This window comes from Ovis aries, chromosome 24 (assembly GCF_016772045.2).
Source record: "Ovis aries strain OAR_USU_Benz2616 breed Rambouillet chromosome 24, ARS-UI_Ramb_v3.0, whole genome shotgun sequence".
In the NCBI taxonomy this organism is placed as follows: domain Eukaryota; kingdom Metazoa; phylum Chordata; class Mammalia; order Artiodactyla; family Bovidae; genus Ovis; species Ovis aries.
The window spans coordinates 30,929,169-30,950,259 of record NC_056077.1 but is presented as its reverse complement, the minus strand read 5'-3'; the positions used below and the strand labels follow the sequence as shown (position 1 = coordinate 30,950,259).

At 38.3% G+C, this 21,091-nt stretch overlaps 1 protein-coding gene across 7 annotated transcripts in view; it reads left to right on the top strand.

The window, feature by feature from the left end:
* AUTS2 (activator of transcription and developmental regulator AUTS2) overlaps window positions 1-21,091 on the top strand; it is a 1,205,607-nt gene that overhangs the window by 520,668 nt on the left and 663,848 nt on the right. For all 7 annotated transcript variants that reach the window (XM_060406300.1, XM_060406299.1, XM_027961997.3 and 4 more), the window contains one exon: window positions 15,976-16,011. In XM_060406300.1, the coding sequence (XP_060262283.1) occupies window positions 15,976-16,011 (36 nt within the window). The remainder of the gene's footprint in view (window positions 1-15,975; window positions 16,012-21,091) is intronic.

The window sequence follows — 21,091 nt, the reverse complement described above, 5'->3', positions numbered from 1 at the left end:
TTCTTTCAGCTTTTGCTTGTCTGTAAAGCTTTTTATTTCTCCTTCATATTTGAATGAGATCCTTGCTGGGTACAGTAATCTGGGCTGTACGTTATTTTCTTTCATCACTTTAAGTATGTCTTGCCATTCCCTCCTGGCCTGAAGAGTTTCTATTGAAAGATCTGCAGTTATCCTTATGGGAATCCCCCTGTGTGTTATTTGTTGTTTTTCCCTTGCTGCTTTTAATATTTGTTCGTGTTTGGTCTTTGTTAATTTGATTAATATGTGTCTTGGGGTGTTTCGCCTTGGGTTTATCCTATTTGGAACTCTCTGTGTTTCTTGGACTTGGGTGATTATTTCCTTCCCCATTTTAGGGAAGTTTTCAACTATTATCTCCTCAAGGATTTTCTCTTGGTCCTTCTTTTTGTCTTCTTCTTCTGGGACTCCTATAATTCGAATGTTGGAGCTTTCATATTGTCCTGGAGGTCTCTGAGGTTGTCCTCATTTCTTTTAATTCGTTTTTCTTTTTTCCTCGCTGATTCATTTATTTCTACCATTCTATCTTCTATTTCACTAATCCTATCTTCTGCCTCCGTTATTCTATTATTTGTTGCCTCCAGAGTGTTTCTGATCTCATTTATTGCATTATTCATTATATATTGACTCTTTTTATTTCTTCTAGGTCCTTGTTAAAACTTTCTTGCATCTTCTCAATCCTTGTCTCCAGGCTATTTATCTGTGATTCCATTTTGATTTCAAGATTTTGGATCATTTTCACTATCAATATTTGGAATTCTTTCTCAGGTAGATTCCCTCTCTCTTCCTCTTTTGTTTGGTTTGGTGGGCATTTCTCCTGTTCCTTTACCTGCTGGGTATTCCTCTCTCTCTTCATCTTGGTTATATTGCTGCATTTGGGGTGGCCTTTCTATATTCTGGGAATTTGTGAAGTTCTCTTTATTATGGAGTTTCCTCACTGTGGGTGGGGTTGTATCAGTGGCTTGTCAAGGTTTGTTGATTAGGGAGGCTTGTGTTGGAGTTCCGGTGGGTGGAGCTGGATTTCTTCTCTCTGGAGTGCTATGAAGTGTCCAGTAATGGGTTATGAGATGTGAATGGGTTTGGAGTAGTTTTGAGCTGCCTGTATATTGAAGCTCAGGGGTGTGTTCCTGTGTTGCTGGAGAATTTGCATGGTATGTCTTTTTCTGGAACTTCTTGGCCTTTGGGTGGTGCTTGGTTTCAGTGTAGGTATGGAAGCCTTTGATGAGCTCCTATCGAATAATGTTCCCAAGATTCAGGATTTCTGTGATGTTCTCAGGATTTGGACTTAAACCTCCTCTTTCTGGTTTTCAGTTTTATGTTTTCAGGTCTTATATTTCAGTTTTTATCCATTTTGAGCTTATTTTTCTATATAATATGAGAAAGTGGTACACTTTCATTCATTTGCATGTAGCTGTCCAATTTTCCAAACACTTTTCATTAGATACTCTCTTTTCCCTATCATTTATTCTTGCCTCCTTTGTCATAGATCAATAGATCATGTGAGTGTTGGTTTGTTTCCGTGATCTCTATTCTGTTTCATTGACCCACGTGTCTGTTTTTGTGCCAGGACCATAGTGTTTTAGGGCTTCCCTTGTGGCTCAGCTGGTAAAGAATCTGCCTGCAATGCGGGAGACCTGGGTTCGATCCCTGGGTTGGGAAGATCCCTGGAGAAGAGAAAGGCTACCCACACCAGTAGTCTGGCCTGGAGAATATATAGTCCATGGGGTCGCGAAGAGTCGGACACGACTGAGTGGCTTTCACTCACTTTACTCACCATAGTGTTTTGGTTACTACAGCTTTGTAGTATAGTGTCAAGTCTGGCAGCCTGATACCTTCAACTTTGTTGTACTTTCTCAAGATTGCTTTGGCTTAAAAATGAGACAGTGTTCAGAGTTTCTGAGTTTCAAGATGCAGTCAAGTGACGATATATCATTAAGAGCAAAAAACTTCCCCTTTTGTTTTCTTCTTTTTTAATTCTCTAAAGTAGTTTTCCTGCTTATGCTGTACAAGATGATCCAGTGTATTATAGGGAAAAATATTATGGCTTATTTTTTATTTAAAAAATAGAAATTAAGCTTTACTAATATTTTCCTGATGTTCAAGCTGGTTTTAGAAAAGGCAGAGGAACCAGAGATCAAATTGCCAACATCCTCTAGATCATGGAAAAAGCAAGAGTGTTCCAGAAAAACATCTATTTCTGCTTTATTGACTATGCCAAAGCCTTTGACTGTGTGGATCACGATAAACTGTGCAAAATTCTGAGAGAGATGGGAATACCAGACCACCTGACCTGCCTCTTGAGAAATCTGTATGCAGGTCAGGGAGCAACAGTTAGAACTGAACATGGAACAGCAGACTGGTTCCAGATAGGAAAAGGAGTACGTCATCAAAGGCTGTATATTGTCATCCTGCTTATTTAACTTCTATGCAGAGTACATCATGAGAAACTCTGGGCTGGAAGAAACACAAGCTGGAATCAAGATTGCCGTGAGAAATATCAATAACCTCAGATATGCAGATGACACCACCCTTATGGCAGAAAGTGAAGAGGAACTAAAAGCCTCTTGATGAAAGTGAAAGAGGAGAGTGAAAAAGTTGGCTTAAAGCTTAACATTCAGAAAACTAAGATCATGGCATCCAGTCCCATCACTTCATGGCAAATAGATGGGGAAACAGTGGAAACAGTGTCAGACTATTTTTGGGGGCTCCAAAATCACTGCCAATGGTGATTGCAGCCATGAAATTAAAAGACGCTTACTCCTTGGAAGAAAAGTTATGAGCAACCTAGATAGTATATTCAAAAGCAGAGATATTACTTTGCCGACTAAGGTCCGTCTAGTCAAGGCTATGGTTTTTCCGGTAGTCATGCTGGACTGTGAAAAAGGCTGAGTTCCGAAGAATTAATGCTTTTGAAGTGTGGTGTTGGAGAAGACTCTTGAGAGTCCCTTGGGCTGCAAGGAGATCCAACCAGTCCATTCTGAAGGAGATCAGCCCTGGGATTTCTTTGGAAGGAATGATGATAAAGCTGAAACTCCAGTACTTTGGCCACCTCATGCGAAGAGTTGACTCATTGGAAAAGACTCTGATGCTGGGAGGGATTGTGGGCAGGAGGAGAAGGGGACGACCGAGGATGAGATGGCTGGATGGCATCACTAACTCGATGGATGTAAGTCTGAAAAGGGAGTTGGTGATGGACAGGGAGGCCTGGTGTGCTGCGATTCATGGGGTCGCAAAGAGTTGGACACAACTGAGCGACTGAACTGAACTGAGTATTCAATTTAATAAGGAATAGTTCTTATATATAATTCATAAACAGGTATCTTAGGGGTATGTATTCAAAACTTCTTACTGTCCATTTCTCTGTCAGCCAAGGTGGGCAACCCTAAGACACAGAGATCTTCCTGTACCTCTCAGGAAAGATTGTTAGATTTAGGGTGACATTTGATATTATGGACTATTAAATTCTTGGGCTTCCTGGGTGGCTCAGTGATAAAGAATCCACCTGCCAGTAAAGGAGCCATGGGTTCAATCCTTGAGTTGGGAAGGTGCCCTAGAGAGTAAATAGCAGTCCACTCTGGCATTCTTGCCTGAGAAATCCCATGGGCAGAAGAGCCTGAGTCAGACATGACCTGGTGACTGAGCACAGAAGCAATTTTGTACAAGAATTAAGCAAGATAAACAAAAACTATAATATTTTTCCAGAACTCTTAATATCTTAGTTATGATTACCTTTTCTTTTAATGTGGTATAGTATCAAATATATAAATAAAGAATACTCAGTCTTTCACTGTGAGTATGAATATATATACAAGAATATTTCATTGTGTTTATATGTTTCATTAAGTTTGTGAAACTGTAAATTTAAAGGTATAACTATTTCTTATCTAATTTGTTAACAATACTTAATGCTTCAATAACTGTTCTGAGATTTTGTTGTGCTTTTAATACAAGATCATATTGACCCTGGAAATTATTCCAGGGTTAGTTAATCATAATTTCATCACAGAGTAGAGAAATGAAAGCACACTAGGTCAAGGGACAAGAGCACAGGATTGTATAGTTAGTTACTGAGATCTTTTTTACTGGTTTCCCTAAACTTGTTTTCCTTTTGATCAAAAGAAACTGACAAAAGATATTCTGTGATCATGGATAGAAATACTGAGTATTGTTAAGATATCAATACCCTTCAAAGCAGTCTACAGATTCAGTGCAATGTCTGTGAAAATTCCAACATCTTCTTTTGCAACATGGAAAATCAGACACTCCTAATCATATGAAATGGCATGAAGCTTCTAAAAGTCAACACAGTATTGACTGTGTTTGGGAGAGTCACACTTCCCAATTTCAAAACTTACTACAAAGCTGTGTGGTACTAGAGTTAGTGTAAGCATATGGATCAATGGGATAGAATTCAAAGTTCATAAATAAACTCTTACATCTATAGCAAAGTAATTTTTAACATGAGTTTAATATCCATTTAATTGGGAAAGAATTTTCTCTTCAACAAATGGTGCTGGAACAACTGGATTTTTCCATTGAAAAGAATGAATTTGGACCCCTACCTCACACCATGAACAAAAATTAACTCAAAATGAATAAGTGACCTAAATGTAAGGGCTAGAACCATAAAATTCTTACAGGAAAATGTGTGTAGATCCTCATGACCTTGAATCTGCAGTGGATTTTTAGATATGACATCAAAAGCACAAGTAGCTAGAGAGAAAATACATAAGTTGGACTTCATCAAATTAAAAACTTCTGTGTATCAATTGGTATTATCAGGAAAATGGAAAAAAAAAACCCAAAGAATGGGAAGAAAGTATTTGAAAATCATATAATTGATAAATGTTTAATATCCAGAATTTGTAAAGACTACAACAAAAAGACAACTGAATTCAATAATGGGCAAAGAACTTAAGCAGATATTTATGCAAAGAAAATACACAAATAACCAGTAAGCCCATGAAAGATGCTCATCATTCTAGTGATTGGGGAAATGCAAATCAAAATCAGGATGAGATATTACTTGACAGCTAGTAGGATAGGTATACTTTGAAGAAAGGAAAATAGCAAATGTTGGCAGGAATTTAGAGAAGTTGAAACCCTCGTACATGCTGGTGGAAATATGAAATGATGAATCCACTGTGGAAAGCAGCTTGACATTCCTCAAAAAGCTAAACAGAATCACCATACATGCCACCAATCCTCCTTTTAGGTATATACCCAGACACCAGGTCCTCAAAGAGATACTTATCTGCCAGGTTTCACTGCAGCCTCATTCATAGTAACCAAAAGATGTAAACATCCCAAGAGTTCATCAGCAGGTAAATGGCTGAACAAAAAGTGGCATATATGGACATGGGAGTGTTAGTCATAAAAAACAGTGAAGTTCAAGTCTTGAAAACATTATACTCAGTGGAAGAATCTAGACAGAAAAAGACAAATATTTTCTGATGCCTCTTATGTGAAGTATCTAGAATATGCAAGTTCCTAGAGGCAAAAAGTAGAATGGGAGTTTCCAGGGACCTGTGGTAGGGGTAGGGAAGTGTGGAAGATAAGAGTTATGGTTTAACTGTAACAAAGTTTCTGTTTGTGGTGACAAAATAGTTGTGGAAATAGATAGTTTCCACTGAATTGTACACTTAAAATAAGTTGAAATATTGCATTTTATTTTATATATACATATATATATATTTTTTTTTACCATAGTAAAAAATTTCAAAAAAATACTAGGGCTGTACAATCCTGTCAGTCTTGTGTCAGGTTAGTCTGTGATATAATTTGGGTTTATGTTGCTTAAAATTCATACTACTGGCAGCACTATTAAAAGATGAAAGAAGGGGAAATGACACGCATGAAAAAAGAAAAGGGAAGAAAAAGAAGTAGGTGACTTTCAGTGAAATGTTTCCAAACCTCCAGTCACTTATTTCCTTCACATGAATGGTTGTGAGGTTGCAGAGCCTTACCTCAGGGCCATTGCAATCTAAAGTCTTTGAGATGAGTGCCTTTGACAAGTCAAGTCACAAAATGACTCTTTTGGGTATGAGGGCAATGTCTACCCCCATGATATTTTAAAGAATAAAGATACTTCCTTTTTATTTTTTAAAGGAGAACTAGTAATTAATTACTTTAATGATTATCAGAAAATGAGGAGATAGAGTCAAAGACCACTACTAGTTTTTGTTTCCTAAAATACCTCCTGTTGCTCCTCACCATGTTTATGCTTTCATTACTTTCTTGAACATGTGGGAAATAGTTATCGCTGTTTCAATGTTCATATTCTACTAACTGTGGCATCTGTGTAATTTTTGAGTCTGTTTCTATTGATTGGTTTTTTTCCTCATTATGGATTGTATTTTCTGGCTTGTGTCTGTGGCTGGCTGTTTTTTTTAAGATGCCAAATATTGGGAATTTTTTTGTTTTTGATGAGTGCTGGATATTTTTGGTTTTCATAAATATTCTTGAGCTTTTTTCTGGGATACAATTATGCCACTTGGAAATAATATTTTTATTTCTTCTGAGGTTTGCTTTTATGCTTTTCTGGGTAGAACATCCAGAACAACCTTTAGGACAAAGCTTGTTTTTCCCTAGTGCTGAAGAGTCTGCCTAATTCCTGATGTGAACAAGATTTTTCCACTCTGGCAGGTGGGAGTGCCAGTTTTCCGCTGCCCTCTGTGACTCTGACAGTCATTCTACCTGCTCCTTCCGGTGATCATTCCCCTTCCCTTGGGTACTTTTGTCGCGTGGATGTGCTGATACGGACTCCGGTGATGACCAGAGGAAAGATGTCTCCTGGTTTCCTGCTTCTTTCACAGTGAACCTGCCTTTTCTCCCATCCTCTGCTTTGCAAATTTCAGCTGACTTGGCTGACTGTCAACTCTGCGTTCTCAACTCAGGGATTCTTCTGGGATCCACCTGGTTTACCCCTAGCCACCCTACTATGGAATGAAAACTCTCTCCAGGGACTATGCTAGGGCAGTTGTAAGAATTATTTTGTTTTCTTTCTGTCTTTCTAAGATCATTACACTCCTATTGCCCAGTTTCTTAAAAAGTTTTTTTTTTTCCACACATGTTGTCTAGTTGTTTTAGTTACTTTAAGTGCGAGAGTGAATTCAATCCCTGTTAGTTTACAATGCCCACTCTAGACTTTAAGCTGAGATGAAATTCTCTTTCAGTTTTCCACTCTCTTGAATGATATTTTTAGAAGCTTTGAAAGTTGAGACTTACCTCAAGTGCCTCTAATCAAGATAACTATGTTATTCCAGCTTTCTTTTTTTTTTGTTTTTCAACTGGACAGGCAAAAAGATTAAGAAATAAGAATTCCAGTGTGGCTGGAGAATTTGACTCATGGGTAAAGCTCAAAAACCAAATGTGCTTAGCTTTCCCAAATTATGTATCCCCACAGTACATTGCCAGGAGGGAATAATAGTCTACAGGGACTATCACATTGTCCACATCAAGGAGAAACAGTAACTTGTTTAGATTAGTCACTAAGGAAAAAGTTAAGGGGAATAATTGACTATATAAATATTCATGATGAGTTATTCAGAAGGGAAAGTATTGCTTCTAAACGTAAACAGAATTTTTTAACTGAGGAAGTTGTCAAAAGTCTTGAGATAAACTTACTTAAAGACTTAATACATAGAACAAAACCTCAAATTTTGAAGTGATCATGGGTATTTGTTACAAACAGACCAAGTTTTAATAGCTAGTTTGCTGTTTATTATCCATGTGACCTTGAGCAAAAAACTTGATCTTTCCAAGCCTTGGTTTCTTATGCGGCAAAATGGGGGTCATTTCATCTACCTTGTAAGGTTTCTTTTAAAAATTGCCTGGTACCATGTGTTTGAATTACTTTAACAGTTCTTGGCACATTCACTGTGCTCAAAAATATTTATTCCCTTCTTTTACATCAGATTTATACTTACCATAGGAGCCTTTTCTAAACTTTCTGATTTCAATTCCCTTGTAGCTATCAGTTCCACAACACCTGCTTGTCTCAATCATGACAAACACCATTTTCCTCTCAAATAAAATCCTCCTTATACTCTGTTTTCTCAAACCTGAACTCTTTTATTTCCCTATCTATACTGGATCTCAGAGCTATTACCTTCAAATTTGAACTCTTTTTCTTCCTCTTAGTTAACCTGTTTACGTAGTCACTCTGTTTCTCAGGAAGCATTTGGCTATGATTATCTTCGCCTTTATATGACTGATGTTAAAATGCCCTTATCATTTCTTACATAGATGATTCCTGTGGCCTCCCAATGATAGAATCTGACCCACCTCTCTTTCCTTTGCCCTGTTATTCTACAAAGCTTCCACACTTGTTGTTTTTTAAAAATATTTATTTACTTATTTTCTTTATTTGGCTGTACCAGATCTTGGTTTTGGCATGCAAAGTCTTAGTCATTCATGTGGGATCTAGTTCCCTAATCAGGGATTGAACTTGAGCCCCCTTCCTTGAGGAAATGGATTCCTGCCACTGGACTGGATAAGTCCCAACAGTTGTTTTTCTGAGAGTCAGAACTTGCTATTAAACCGTCTTGTTTAAGATCCTGTGGACGAAGTTCCACACTCCTGAGGCTATTAGCAGAATCTTCCACTAGGATCTATGAAGCTACCTCTTCATCCTCCCTTTCTGCCTCTACTTCCCTATGGTTTGTACCTTCTACTTGTTTCTTCTGGAGTGCTTTTATTTTTTTCCTTCTGTAGCCCAATTTCACTTCTGACAGACTCTTCCTGCCACCACCCTGTGGAAATAAACTCCTTTAATGCTTTATTCAGATAACTACATGGATGTGACTAATTCATCTCTGAAAGAATTTGGAGTCAGGATTTTAATTGTGAAAAGGCAGACAAATATTTCATACTTTTAAAATATTCAAGATGTTAAAAGGATTGAAACATTTCAAGTTAGGTGAAAGGGGAATTCTCGTAACTATTATGCAATACAATTCTCTAGTCTTACTGTTCTGTAGCTCTTTAGTCCATTTAGTACCACAGTTGATGCATTTTTTCTGCTGCTTCTCCTATCGCGAATCTCCCAGGTTTCGGGGTTTCTATTGGTTTGTCTATCTCACCGTCCCAACACCCATCCATCTATGCAGGCATCTGTCCTAGCCTCCTTTCTTCCCACCCAGTACCCAAACCTTTATTGCCAGGTTTACTAGGTACTATTAAGGAAGAAACAGTCATAGTCCAAACCATCAATGAACTTCTGTGTATTTAAGTAGAAAATCTAATCCAGACCTGTTACAGACTCTTGGTATTCTGTTTCTCCTTTCTTTTCTTTTTCTGTTTTTTCCTTATTTTCATTTTCCCTACCGTTTTGTTTATGTCTTTTGCATTTGCTGTATCATATTTTTATGTGTTTTCTTGAATATGCCAGTATTTCAGTTGTCCAGGAATATTTATGTAATACCTTCTAAGTGTCAGGTGTAGTTCTGGACACTTGAGGTTGAATGGGGAACAAGATGAAACCTTTGGCTTCGTGAAGCTTCTACTCTGTTGAGGGAGGCAAACAGCAAACCTGAGAGCAAACGATAACATAATTTTTCATGTAATACATTTTATGAAGTAGACAAAGCAGTAGTGGGGCGTGGCAGGGTGTTGCCACTTTAACTGGAGTCATTGAATTAGTCCTTTTTGTTCTGGTGATGTTTAAACTGAAGCCTGAATGACGAAAAGGGGGAAGAACGTTTAGGCAAGATAAGTGACAAGATCATGGCCTTGACTCAGGAGTAAGCCTGACATATTTAAACGTGAGGGGCAGGGGAGGCCTTTGTGGCTAGAGCAGAGGGAATGTATTCAGGAACTGATCACATGATATTTTCTAGTTCATAGTAAGGAGGCTATAAACTCTCTTAGTTTCCTGGGCGACTGTAATGCATGATCACAAACCAGGAAACTTAAAACAATAAATTTATTATTATCTTGTAGTTTTTAAGGCTGAAGGTCCAGCATTAAGTGTTGGCAGGGCCATGATTTCTCTAAAGTCTCAGAAAGGAGTCCTTCCTTTGCTATACTGGGTTCTGGTTGCTTCTTACAATCCTTGATGATACTTGGCTTATAACCACATCACTTCAATGTGTGCCTCTATTCACATGGGCTTTTACTCTCTTTGTAGCTCCATACATCTGATTTCCTTATAAGGAGAGCAGTCATTGGATTTAGGTTCCAGCTAAATCCAGTATGACCTCAACTTAATTGCACCTGCAAAGTCCCTATTTCCAAACAAGGTCATTTATATCTGTCAGGTTTCTCAACAGAAGCAGAGCCAATAAAATGTATAGACTTGAACAGTTATGGAGGTTCACAAGTTTCAAAATGTGCAGTCAGCAAGCTGGAGACCCAGGAGAGCTGATGGTTAGTTCCAGTCTGAGCCCCAAAGTCTGAGAACCAGAAAGACTGGAAAGCTTGGCACCAGAAAAGTCTGTGTGTCAGTCTGTCTGAGCCTGAAAGGGGGAGGGGGAGAAACTGTTTCACTTTGAAGGCTGAGTCAAGGGAATTCCCTCTTAATTTGAGTACAGCCATCCCTTTTGTTCTATGAAACTGATTGGATGAGGCCCACTTACATTATGTTTTACTTACAGTATGCTTTACTCATCCTGTTGGTTTAAATGTTAAACTCATCCAAAAACACCTTCAGAGTAACACCCAGACTAACATTTGAGCAGATATCTATCTGGTTACCCAGGGGCACAATTAAGTCGATGCATAAAATTAACCCTCACAATCACATTCTTAGGTTCCAAGAAGGCCCTGTAATTTTAGTGGGACACTATTTAGCCTACCATATAAGTTAGTATTTAAAAAGCCTCTCAAAGGTGTTAGAAGGAATGTTATAATTTTTACTTTAAAATGTTTACTTTTCCTTTTATGTGAATAACTGCAGATAAAAATGAGAGCAAGAATGAAATTAGCGGGGAAAGCCAGAGGCTGCTGAATAGAGATGAGAGCTGGTAACAACTTGAAATGGATTGTAACAGATTGAAAATTGAATTTGGAAGTGACCGTTTCCACCTCTGATGTTTTTTCAAGTTGTGCCCACATTTTTACTTCCACTAGTGGCTCATTTCTCTATTTATATATATTTTGCATCTCTGTAAGTTATCAGTAATCTTTATCTCCAAGGCACATTTCTTAGGATTAAAATTTTAGGTTCTTTTAATTGTCCTTGTTTTCTAAAACACTACAGAAAACAAATGAGCTCGTCTTGTGACCTTTGTAAGAAATACACTTGGCCAAGTGATTCTTAGCGTGATCCTTCTACTTTTCAATCCCAAGAAGAAAAAGTATAACATGAGGGTGGATAGGCAGGGATTATCACACATGATAATTTGGAAGAATTTTAAAATACTGTATTTAAATTAGCCCTAGGGTCAGAGCTTACATTTTCCTCTGGGATGAAGCATACATCCATCACATGCTTTGGGAGCGTAATAGTAGCCATGGCCTCTCTGTGTAGATCTCTAATGAAAGGAGTACATCTATTTTAGATGGGTAACTGATTTTTTAAATCCCTTGTTTTAGGTAAGATGTTAAAACAGAAATGTAACTTCATGGGTTTAATGAGTAGCTTCAATAAGAGCTTAGTGACAGAGATGGAAAGAAAGTCAGGTGGGGGGCAATGAGAGGAGCAGAATGAGCATGCATTTAATGAATATCTACTGGCAGACTTGAATGTCAGCAGCAGCATTCTCCTTCCTGGAAAATGTCTTTCAACTATGCATCCCATTACTATTCCTGCAGCCCATGTAGCTTGGAGATTGAGCTAGAGTGTGTTTGTAAGAAAGCTCTTCTTTACAACTTAATGAATTCGAGGTAGGTAATTTGCAGAGATTGCTGGAGCAGTGGTCAAATCTGGGAAAAAACAAACAAACAAAAAAAAAAGAAAGAAAAGACCATGTTAAACAGGAGATAGCTTATAATGAGCCTGGAAATCACATATCTGATAGCCAACTGTCTGGAATTTCTTCATATTCTTGTCTTCTCGTGGAAACCACTGAATACTTTCTTACTCTGTTTTCTCCATCTCTCTACCTCTCATTTCTACCTAATACAGAGAAAATATGAATGAATTGGCAACTCTATCACTTAAAGAAATAATTTCTTAAAGAAATAAGTCTTTTTCATTATTCAACAAACATATTTGCCTAAACGTGTGTATATGATGTGACTTCAAATGCTTTTAAATTCAAGCATGCTTTTATGTATTGCATTAAAAAAAAACGGAGTTTTTCAAGTCTCATTTTTACTTACACCCTTTTTTAGATTCTGTGGCCGCTTTTGCTATATAGTTTGGACAATGTATGCAGTCTCTGTCCAAGCAACCAAAATGGAAGCCCCTTCCTCTCATTATAAATTGGGGAAGCACAGAAAGTTAAAATTCAACTTGATTTCATCAAATGGTTCAGCGGTCAGGACATCACCACCTATCTGCTTTCCTGAGCCCTTCCTTCATGGTGTCTGTCTCCTGAACATGAGAAAACAATAATAATCCCTAGATGCACATTTGTAAACAAATAGCTATAGAAACATAAAACATTTCTAACAGTAAAAAAGCTGTTTTTAAATACTTATTTCATTCTTATAGCATAATCTGGGACTTTCCTGGTGGCTCAGGTGGTAAAGAATCTGCCTGCAATCCCTGGGTTGGGAAGACCCCCTGGAGAAGGGAATGGCAACCCACTCTTGCCTGGGAAATCCCATGGACAGAGGAATCTGGTGGGACCACATTCCTTGGGGTCACAAAGAGTTGGACACAACTGAGCTACTAACACAACTGCTCCTGCTGCTAAGTTGCTTCAGTCGTGTCCGACTCTGTGCGACCCCATAGACGGCAGCCCACCAGGCTCCCCCGTCCCTGGGATTCTCCAGGCAAGAACACTGGTGTGGGTTGCCATTTCCCTCTCCAATGCGTGAAAGTGAAGTCGCTCAGTCGTGTCTGACTCATAGCAACCCCATGGACTGCAGCCTACCAGGCTCCGCCACCCATGGGATTTTCCAGGCAAGAGTACTGGAGTGGGGTGCCATGGCCTGCTAACATAACAATGTAGCATAATCTATTGTTGCCCATGGTTTCAGTTGTTCATGGAGTTTGTGACTTGGAAAAATGTTAAAACTATCAAATATTTTCAGCTTTTAAATATATACTTAGATTTAAGTATAAATGGCAGAGACTTTTCTGGACTTCTGGTTAGCAAGGCCTGAGGCATGTGGTATGTGACCTGAGCTGTCATTGAAACCCTGACTCTGCCCTGTTGCTGGTCATAGAACTTCTGGTATACCTCTGTCTGATGGTGAGGACCAGGAATAGCATCCCACTGAACACCGTGCCTTAGTAGATTCTTGGGCTTATAGAACTGGACCAAGGAGAAATCACTTTATTTCAGAAACGTTTCTGTTCAAGTTTTCCAGCAATGATTGAAGGGAGCTGGCAATCGGCCAAGAAAAATATAGTGGAGAAAGGAGTTAGAGGGGAGGAAATGTCAACGCCATGGACATTTGGCAAAGTAGCTTAGAAGAGTTTTTCTATGAACTTTTCTGCTAGGTCCAGAAATTATAGCTGAATGCCACACACACACAAAAATTGTGAGTCCAAATGTGGGTAGCCTCTGGCTCTCTGGTTCTATATGCTTTCTAGCAAACGTTGAAACTCCAGTGGACCTTTAATGTACATGAGGATCTTGTGTCTGTTCCTTCATGTGTCTGTCTGTGCTTGTGCATGCGTGCATGCGTGTGTATGTGATGGGGGTGTTGTAAGGCAGGGTTCTTAAATGCTTTGTTGCATTATGTTAATTCCTCGGCAGTGCAATCAAATTCATGTCGTAATTAAAGCTGTCAGTTGGAAGGCAAGCCAATCGCCACGAAAACACAGCATAACAAATGAAGTGAAATGATTCTGCGTGTAGCTATACAATGCTTCGCCAGGCATGAAATTAAATAAGTAATTTGATGTTGACATCAGAAATTGAAATGATACCCACTGTTCCCTCATTCAGTCAGACCTGCATAAACAATAGCCAGAACAAATATGCACAACAAAGCTCTCTTCTCCACCCAGCTCCCTGAGTAATGTACAATATATATGCAAAATGAGTATAACAGAGCTTCCTGGGACCTGAAGGATGTCATTTTCTTGGTATACAATAAGATGATATGTATGTGGGGGTGGGGAGGTGGGCTTGAAGGGGTCCTTCCGCTTCTGGGATAAAATACATTTGCAGAAAGGGGGAAAAAACACTGAAATAAACAAATCCGATGCTCTCTCTGAGTAATTCATTCTAAAATGAGTTTGCCTCCCAGGGGCACGACTCCAGGCTGGTGGAGATCTAACTTGGCTTTTGCCTTCCTGTGTTCCGCGGTGGGTGGGGGTGGTGGGTGCTGGAAACAGGTGATGCCATCACATGGCTAATCATTGCTCTGAGGAGCCGTCTCCATGACTACTGTTGCTCTCCCTATGTACCGTTTATAGGATCACAAATGCAGCAAGGTTTTTGAAAATCCAGTATCCAGGATCACATATCTAGGTTCTTTATTCCCCCAAGCCTGTCTGGAGCACTGAGGGGAAGAAAGTTTTGCTCCAGGTGCTGCATTTAGGAATGCCCTGGAGCATCATGTCCTCGTTTGATGCAGATGCTCTTTGGACTTACAGCACCGTTATTTCCTTTTCAAACTGGTATAAAATCAAGAATCATATCTATATTTGGAGATAGGATTTTTGGAGGTGTTAAGTTCACTTGAGTCCCCTCCCCATACAGTCTGAATATTCATCGATTTATCTATACATTAATTCAACTAATACTTACTAAATGCCTCCTATGTGCAAGGCGTTGAGCTAAGTGCTAGGGAAACCAGGATGAGTCAAGCAGATGGTACCTGCTACCTGTGGTTTGCAGAGCAGGGACAAGGCATTTAGGTAGAACAGTTAGAGGTTACCCAAGTAACTGTTGCATCACCGTGGAAGTCCATTCGCTGTAGGTGGAAGGTGTAACAATCGGTCCAAGCCTGGCAGGGAGGGGCCTCGCTGGTACAAGGATTCCTCGCTGAGACCTGAGGACTGTCTCAGTGTTAGTGTTCTTTTTGTTTCAAGCTTCTCTGGGGCCTCTCTCGTTCATAAAGAGGACACTGCAAATTAAAGAATTTGTAATGAGAGGTTTTAGGGGGAAAAAACAACACAAACGAACAAGTTTAAAATTCAGTCCAAGTTCTTTTTTGGGTCTCGTTCCCCTATGAAGTGATGTCCCAGGTGCATTTCAGCATCACTGTTTCTTAATTCCTTATGTGTGAGAACTGTGGAAGCCTAAACTGATAACTTTCGTGACTAAAACCTTTAGAAGAATGGTGCTTTTCACTACTTCCCTTTACCCACACATTCTTTGCATTTTAGTCTACTAATTATGTTTACAAAATGTCTCAGTTTTGAAAAGCGCTCTGTGTGTACTAACTGGTGCCTTGAGGGAATAAGCTGGCAAGTAGGTCACACACTGGAAAAGTCATCCAAACCCACTGGGCTTTTTATTTTCAAGTCAGTCTGGGCTCTTTCCTCTTGCTGCCCCTTTGCGGCCACAAAACTGAGTAGCTTGAGACCAGGGCATTGAATGTCAGCAAGTCAGGGAGGCAGGCTGATGCGTGTCTGTTTAGTCTCAGTGCAGGGCGAAATGCCATCATTAATTCATTACCCAGCTGCCTGTCAAATAAATTGGCAATTACGTCCACCGCAGAAGCTTGGAATTCAGTAAATAGCACGTTAGCATCTCTGAGTTGTTGAGAGATGTAAAGGGGAAAATTAAGCAACACGGTGTTTGTATCAGTAGCAGATGACAAGGGGCTGCGTACACAGGCGATGTGGTGTCGTGATGAAAAGCCTGCGAAGAACTGGTAATGAGCTGTGTGGATTGGAACGTGTTAAAAACCATTGCTGATTTTCCACTTTGTTTTTATGCTTTCTTGCAGAGTTCAGCTCCTTCCAGCTTGGGAACAGGCTACTTCGTAAGTTTTATCTCAACTTCCACATGTGTGCCTTGCGCTGGCATTCATTTTCTTGTGTAATATATACTCATTAGGATGTGAAAAAAAAAAGTCCAAGAAATTCCCTCTCAGTCCTGAAGAGCAGACTGATGTCCATCTTTTAACTAAGAGTTGTTTTATTTTTAAAATATATCGCCAGCTGGGCACTAGGGTTCACAAGTCTGGTTCCTAGCACCCAGGACGTTTGCCCCTCACCTGGCAGAGTAAGGAGATACAGGGAATCCTGGTTGGCCTGTGCCACCTTTCCTGAAAAATTGGTTTTTTAGTGAGAAGTGTCAAGTGGAAAGGGTCAAGTGGAAGATGGAATTCAATTTATGCAATGAGGTATACATGTTCTTTAAGATCCCTTGAAGAACTGCCCCACTTATACAATGAATTGCCATATTTTAATTTTTTTGAGAGGTGGCTGTATGCTTTCTCTCACAGTCTGAGTAGGTGGCCTTTAGATTTTTTTTCCACCAGTCATCAAACTCCTCATTTTATTGACTATAGATGTATTATTTTATTTTAAGACCTTATTCTCTGTCCTTTGGGAAGTGTGTGGATGGTGATACACCTCAGGGCTTATCCCAGTATTTCTCATTCATGAAGAAATTGTCACTTCCATGCCTTTTATCTATAGCTAAATTATCCTTCTTGGATTCAGTAATGCTTTTCAAAATACAAATAAATAAGAATTACACATAAATGTTATTTACACAGTGGGATAACATGCCCATGTAGACATTTGTTGTGATATTTAAAGGAATTTGAAGGAATCTTATTTATGTTCTGAGTGATGAACACAGATACTCTAATATCTGCTCAGCATTTTCAGGGAAAATAATGAAATCATGCAAATAAAGTGGAAAATGATTACTGATTCTGTTGTGTTGCCTTTAAATTTCTCCCCCCTAAAATGCTAATTACTTTGGCTTTTTTCTGCCCACACATTTCTCTTCTTACATTTACGTTAAAGCCATGAAAACAAGCATAATTTCATTGAATAATAAGTCTTTTCCAAGCTTAGATGAAGTGGCGTTTATTAAATGGTGATTTTTTTTTTTTTTGGTCTTAACCTATGATACAAAGAGAAAGGGTTGATGATTTCTTGTTACCTGCTTCATAGTGTCAGCACACTTATCCTTACTCCTTATTGTGGTTGAATATTCATGCTTATAGAAACAAGCAGGATGCTGAAACAAGATCCTGCTTCAGCAGCCGAAATAACAGAAGTAGTCCCATCTGCCATCTCTTCACACCAGGCTGGATGTGGGTTGAGATGCTGGAAGTAAAATCTGGAGCCTGCCAATGTTTATTCTCTATCCAAAAGCTAAATCCCCCCTCTTTACTTTCTTCAGCAGGAGGAGGCCAATGCCACTGACTCAGCCTCTGATTACTTCCAGACTGAGCATTCAAATATATATATATATGATTGTCAGTAAGAGCACTCTGAAAGAAGAAAGTCACCTCTAAAAGTACTGAGAATTTTATTATGCTTTTGGTCACTTACTTTTCTAATTCCAGGAATGTTTAATTCTGTAATATAGGTTCTTATGAATCAAGAGTCTTTTGCAATTATAAATCTCAAATAATTTTTGCACTTACAAAGAGCTGGATGAGTATAAAAGGTTTTTTTTTACTTTGGAAAAATTATTCTTAATATTACTTTGCTTATATATAAAAATCTGTAGTATTATTAGCTTACATGGAGGAGATACATACCAGATGTAAGTTCAGCTCTCAACTATGACAAAAATGTTCTACATAGAATGTGTTTCCAATAATGGGATTATTATGTTATGAAAGTACAAAATCCATCGTTGTTATTGCCAAGACCTCATCAAAAAGCATCTTCTGTTTCAGTTTCTATCTCAGCAATATCCCATGTAATATTTATTTTCAGGTATTGGTGAATTTCACCCTTCTAAGTGGTGATTTCATGCCAATATATTCTTTGCACTGTTCTTTATAATCTATGATGTCATAATGACCTTTACCTAAGTCTGTAGTGAAGGCTCAGCATCAGGTAAGTGGAATGGTGATATTTCGACTTTATCCTTAATCCTCTTCAGCATCACTTTGAAGGGTGGGCAGAAGCAGATTACCTGCACAGTCAGTGAGCTATTAATGCAATTGAACCATAGTGTGAATCCTAGTATAAGAAAACTGAAGGCACTCACCTCTTCAGTTTAACAACCCGAAACTGTTTTCTTAAATACTCTCCCCTGCCCCAACATTACTCTAACTTCAGAATCTTCTTTGATGTAGACTGTATGCTCCTGTAGAACTTTTAGTGAACTAGGGTAGAATGCTGATCATTGTGTATGCTAATAAAATAGATGCCCACATAACTGTATGCACTTGCAGGTATATATGTACACGTGTGTGTGTGTGTGTGTGTGTGTGTGTGTGTACCTTACCCACAGCCAGTATGTTTTACTTTCTTTCAGTTCTTTTCATTAATCAGTAGTAGTAACTTAAAGGCTTTGAAGAATAGACTTTTGTTTTTGATGAAATTGTATTTGTTTATACCTCCTTGGTTTTGTGTTTCATAGATGTCTGCTTAGGTCTGTCACTTTTCCAATCCATTTATAAGCTGAAGATTCGAGAAATGAGAACAGCAGCTAAAATCAGTATTTACATAAGCATATTGCAAAGAATTCTTAAAGTAGACAAAATAGAGAAGGATTGGAACAAACTTTTCACATTTTTGGGAGCTTATGAATAATGTGGGTGTTATATACACAGAGAGACACACATATATATTCATTACATACTCATGCTCAGCTCATATTCTAAATATAAATGGAAGTATATACTAGTTGGAATCTATTTGCTTTTTTATTTTTTTGGCAAGAGTACCAAAACTTGTTGGAGTGTGTAGGATTTTCTTTAAAAAAACACACATTAATGCAATGAACACATTTTTCTTTTCAATTTAAATGTTTTGGCCTATATTTTCTTCTTTTGAAGAAAGAAAGTATTTGAAGTTTTATTATGCATAACATATAATTAAGAACTTAGAGACAGTATGATATAAAGAGTACTTGTATGACCTTGGATGAATTCTTTCTTGTCTCTGAGTCTGTTTCCTCATCTTTGCCTACCTAAGAGAGTTGTGAATATTAAATGAGGTAAGATATTTAATGCACACAAAGCAGCTTTCAATAATAGGAAATAATACGTATTTTCTTCTGTGATCCCCACTGTATAGTGTGATGGAGTAAATGTGACCTCATTAAGTGGTTGTGAAGTGTTGTGATGGAGAAGTACCACTGGAAATTCACAATAAAAAGTAAACATTGTAATTTGTAACTGTAGGATAGGAATATTTTGTTCTCATTGTATACTTTCTTGGGAGGCTAGGGTTTTGTGTTTGGTCAGCTGTATACCAGTTTGCTCCATATACAAACATGAAACAAATACGGAATTCCTTCCCTGTCATTCTCTTTGATCATGATGAGGTCAGAGTTCTGTAGGCCGTCCACATATTATGGCTGTTTTAATTTGTCTTTTAAAGTTATTTGTTGATTTTATTTCCCCTCAGTCCTGAGGCATTTAAAGACTGCTGATAGCTCTTTGGGTTGGGCTGAGAGTAGGAAGGAGATGGCTTATAAGGAGACTTGAACTTGGCTTAGTGAACTGTTATATTAAAAACTAGAAAGATGTCACACCAAGATTTTATGACTGTGACACTTCTTTTACTTGGGATAGAAGTCTCAGGGAAGAAGAGATTCTTTTTTAGGAAGATAATGAGTTTGGAAGTTAGAGTACAAAGTTAGAAATTTAATTATCTTCAGTGATAGTTTAAAAGAAGTGGCCAGAATAACAGGAAAATCAAAACATTGCCACCCAAATTTAAGTTTACATTAAACCAGTAATTCCCTGTAGTAACTTCAGTATGTCCTGAAAAGTCAGCTGTGGCCTTATCACAAAATGTCTTTGAGATGTGACTGTTTGTGTATTCAATAATATCCCTAAGTGACCCCTAATAGTTACCCAGTAATTCACCTAAGTACGTTTGAAATAGCCTCAGAGATTCTCTGTATCCAAAGAGAGTACACGGTCACTAAAGTGGTTAATTATGGGATATGTAATATAAAAATTTAAAGAATATATTATTCTGATTATAATAATAAAACAAAAGCCTTGGAACCTATCAGTCACCTTAAAATCTAGGACATTGCTAATGATTTTGGAGCTGTATGTGTACTATGCAGAAACACTGAGCAAATCAAATCATTTGTCCTTCGGAATGGTAAATTTGCCACTGTTTTGAGCTGTAACCTTTAAAATATTACCCTGAGCTATATTTGCCTCCTTGAAAGTAACAAAACTAGAATCTACACTTAAGTATTGTGTTTTGTTAAGATTGGGAACCACAGAATTATTTATACTGGAGGGTTGCTTTATAGCTGTACTCTGACAGATTCGTCAACATAGTCACCAATAAACTCTAATTTCAAGGGACTTAGACTAAAATTGTAATTCTATTTTCTATTTCCCACTCTTACCTTTTAAAAATGTTTTTGATTGGTTTTTAACACTCTGATTTTCAGAATGGGGTCTGTGAGCCATGAGCGGCATACTCTGATTAAGTGAACATTACAGTCTAAATTTGGGTGAGCAGACATTTCATCATTTGTAGAATCTGTGCAGTGAGATGACTCTTCTTGCTCACCCTTTGGAAATTGTCTTCTGTCTCCACACCAGGTTTACCTTCTTTGTGAAGTACAAGGTAATCAAGAAATTTGGTGAATAAAATAAGCAGAAAGGATGAGTTGGTGTCTCCAGTTGCCACCAATCCCATCATATTCTCATTTTCTGAACTTTTCTGTGAGGGAATAGACTAAGTATTTTTAAACATCTACAGGAATCTTTGTAGTTGGCTGTTGCAAACTAATTACGGAGGTAGAATGAAAACCCGGGTGCTCCTCCTGGATGTGGGGATGAGTCCTCAGTCTGGCCTCCCTGTCTTCTCACCTCCCTTCTCTGTCCCCTCAGATTTGAAGAAAGTAAATCATTTAAAAAATTATGATTTGAGAAAAGAAAATGATTT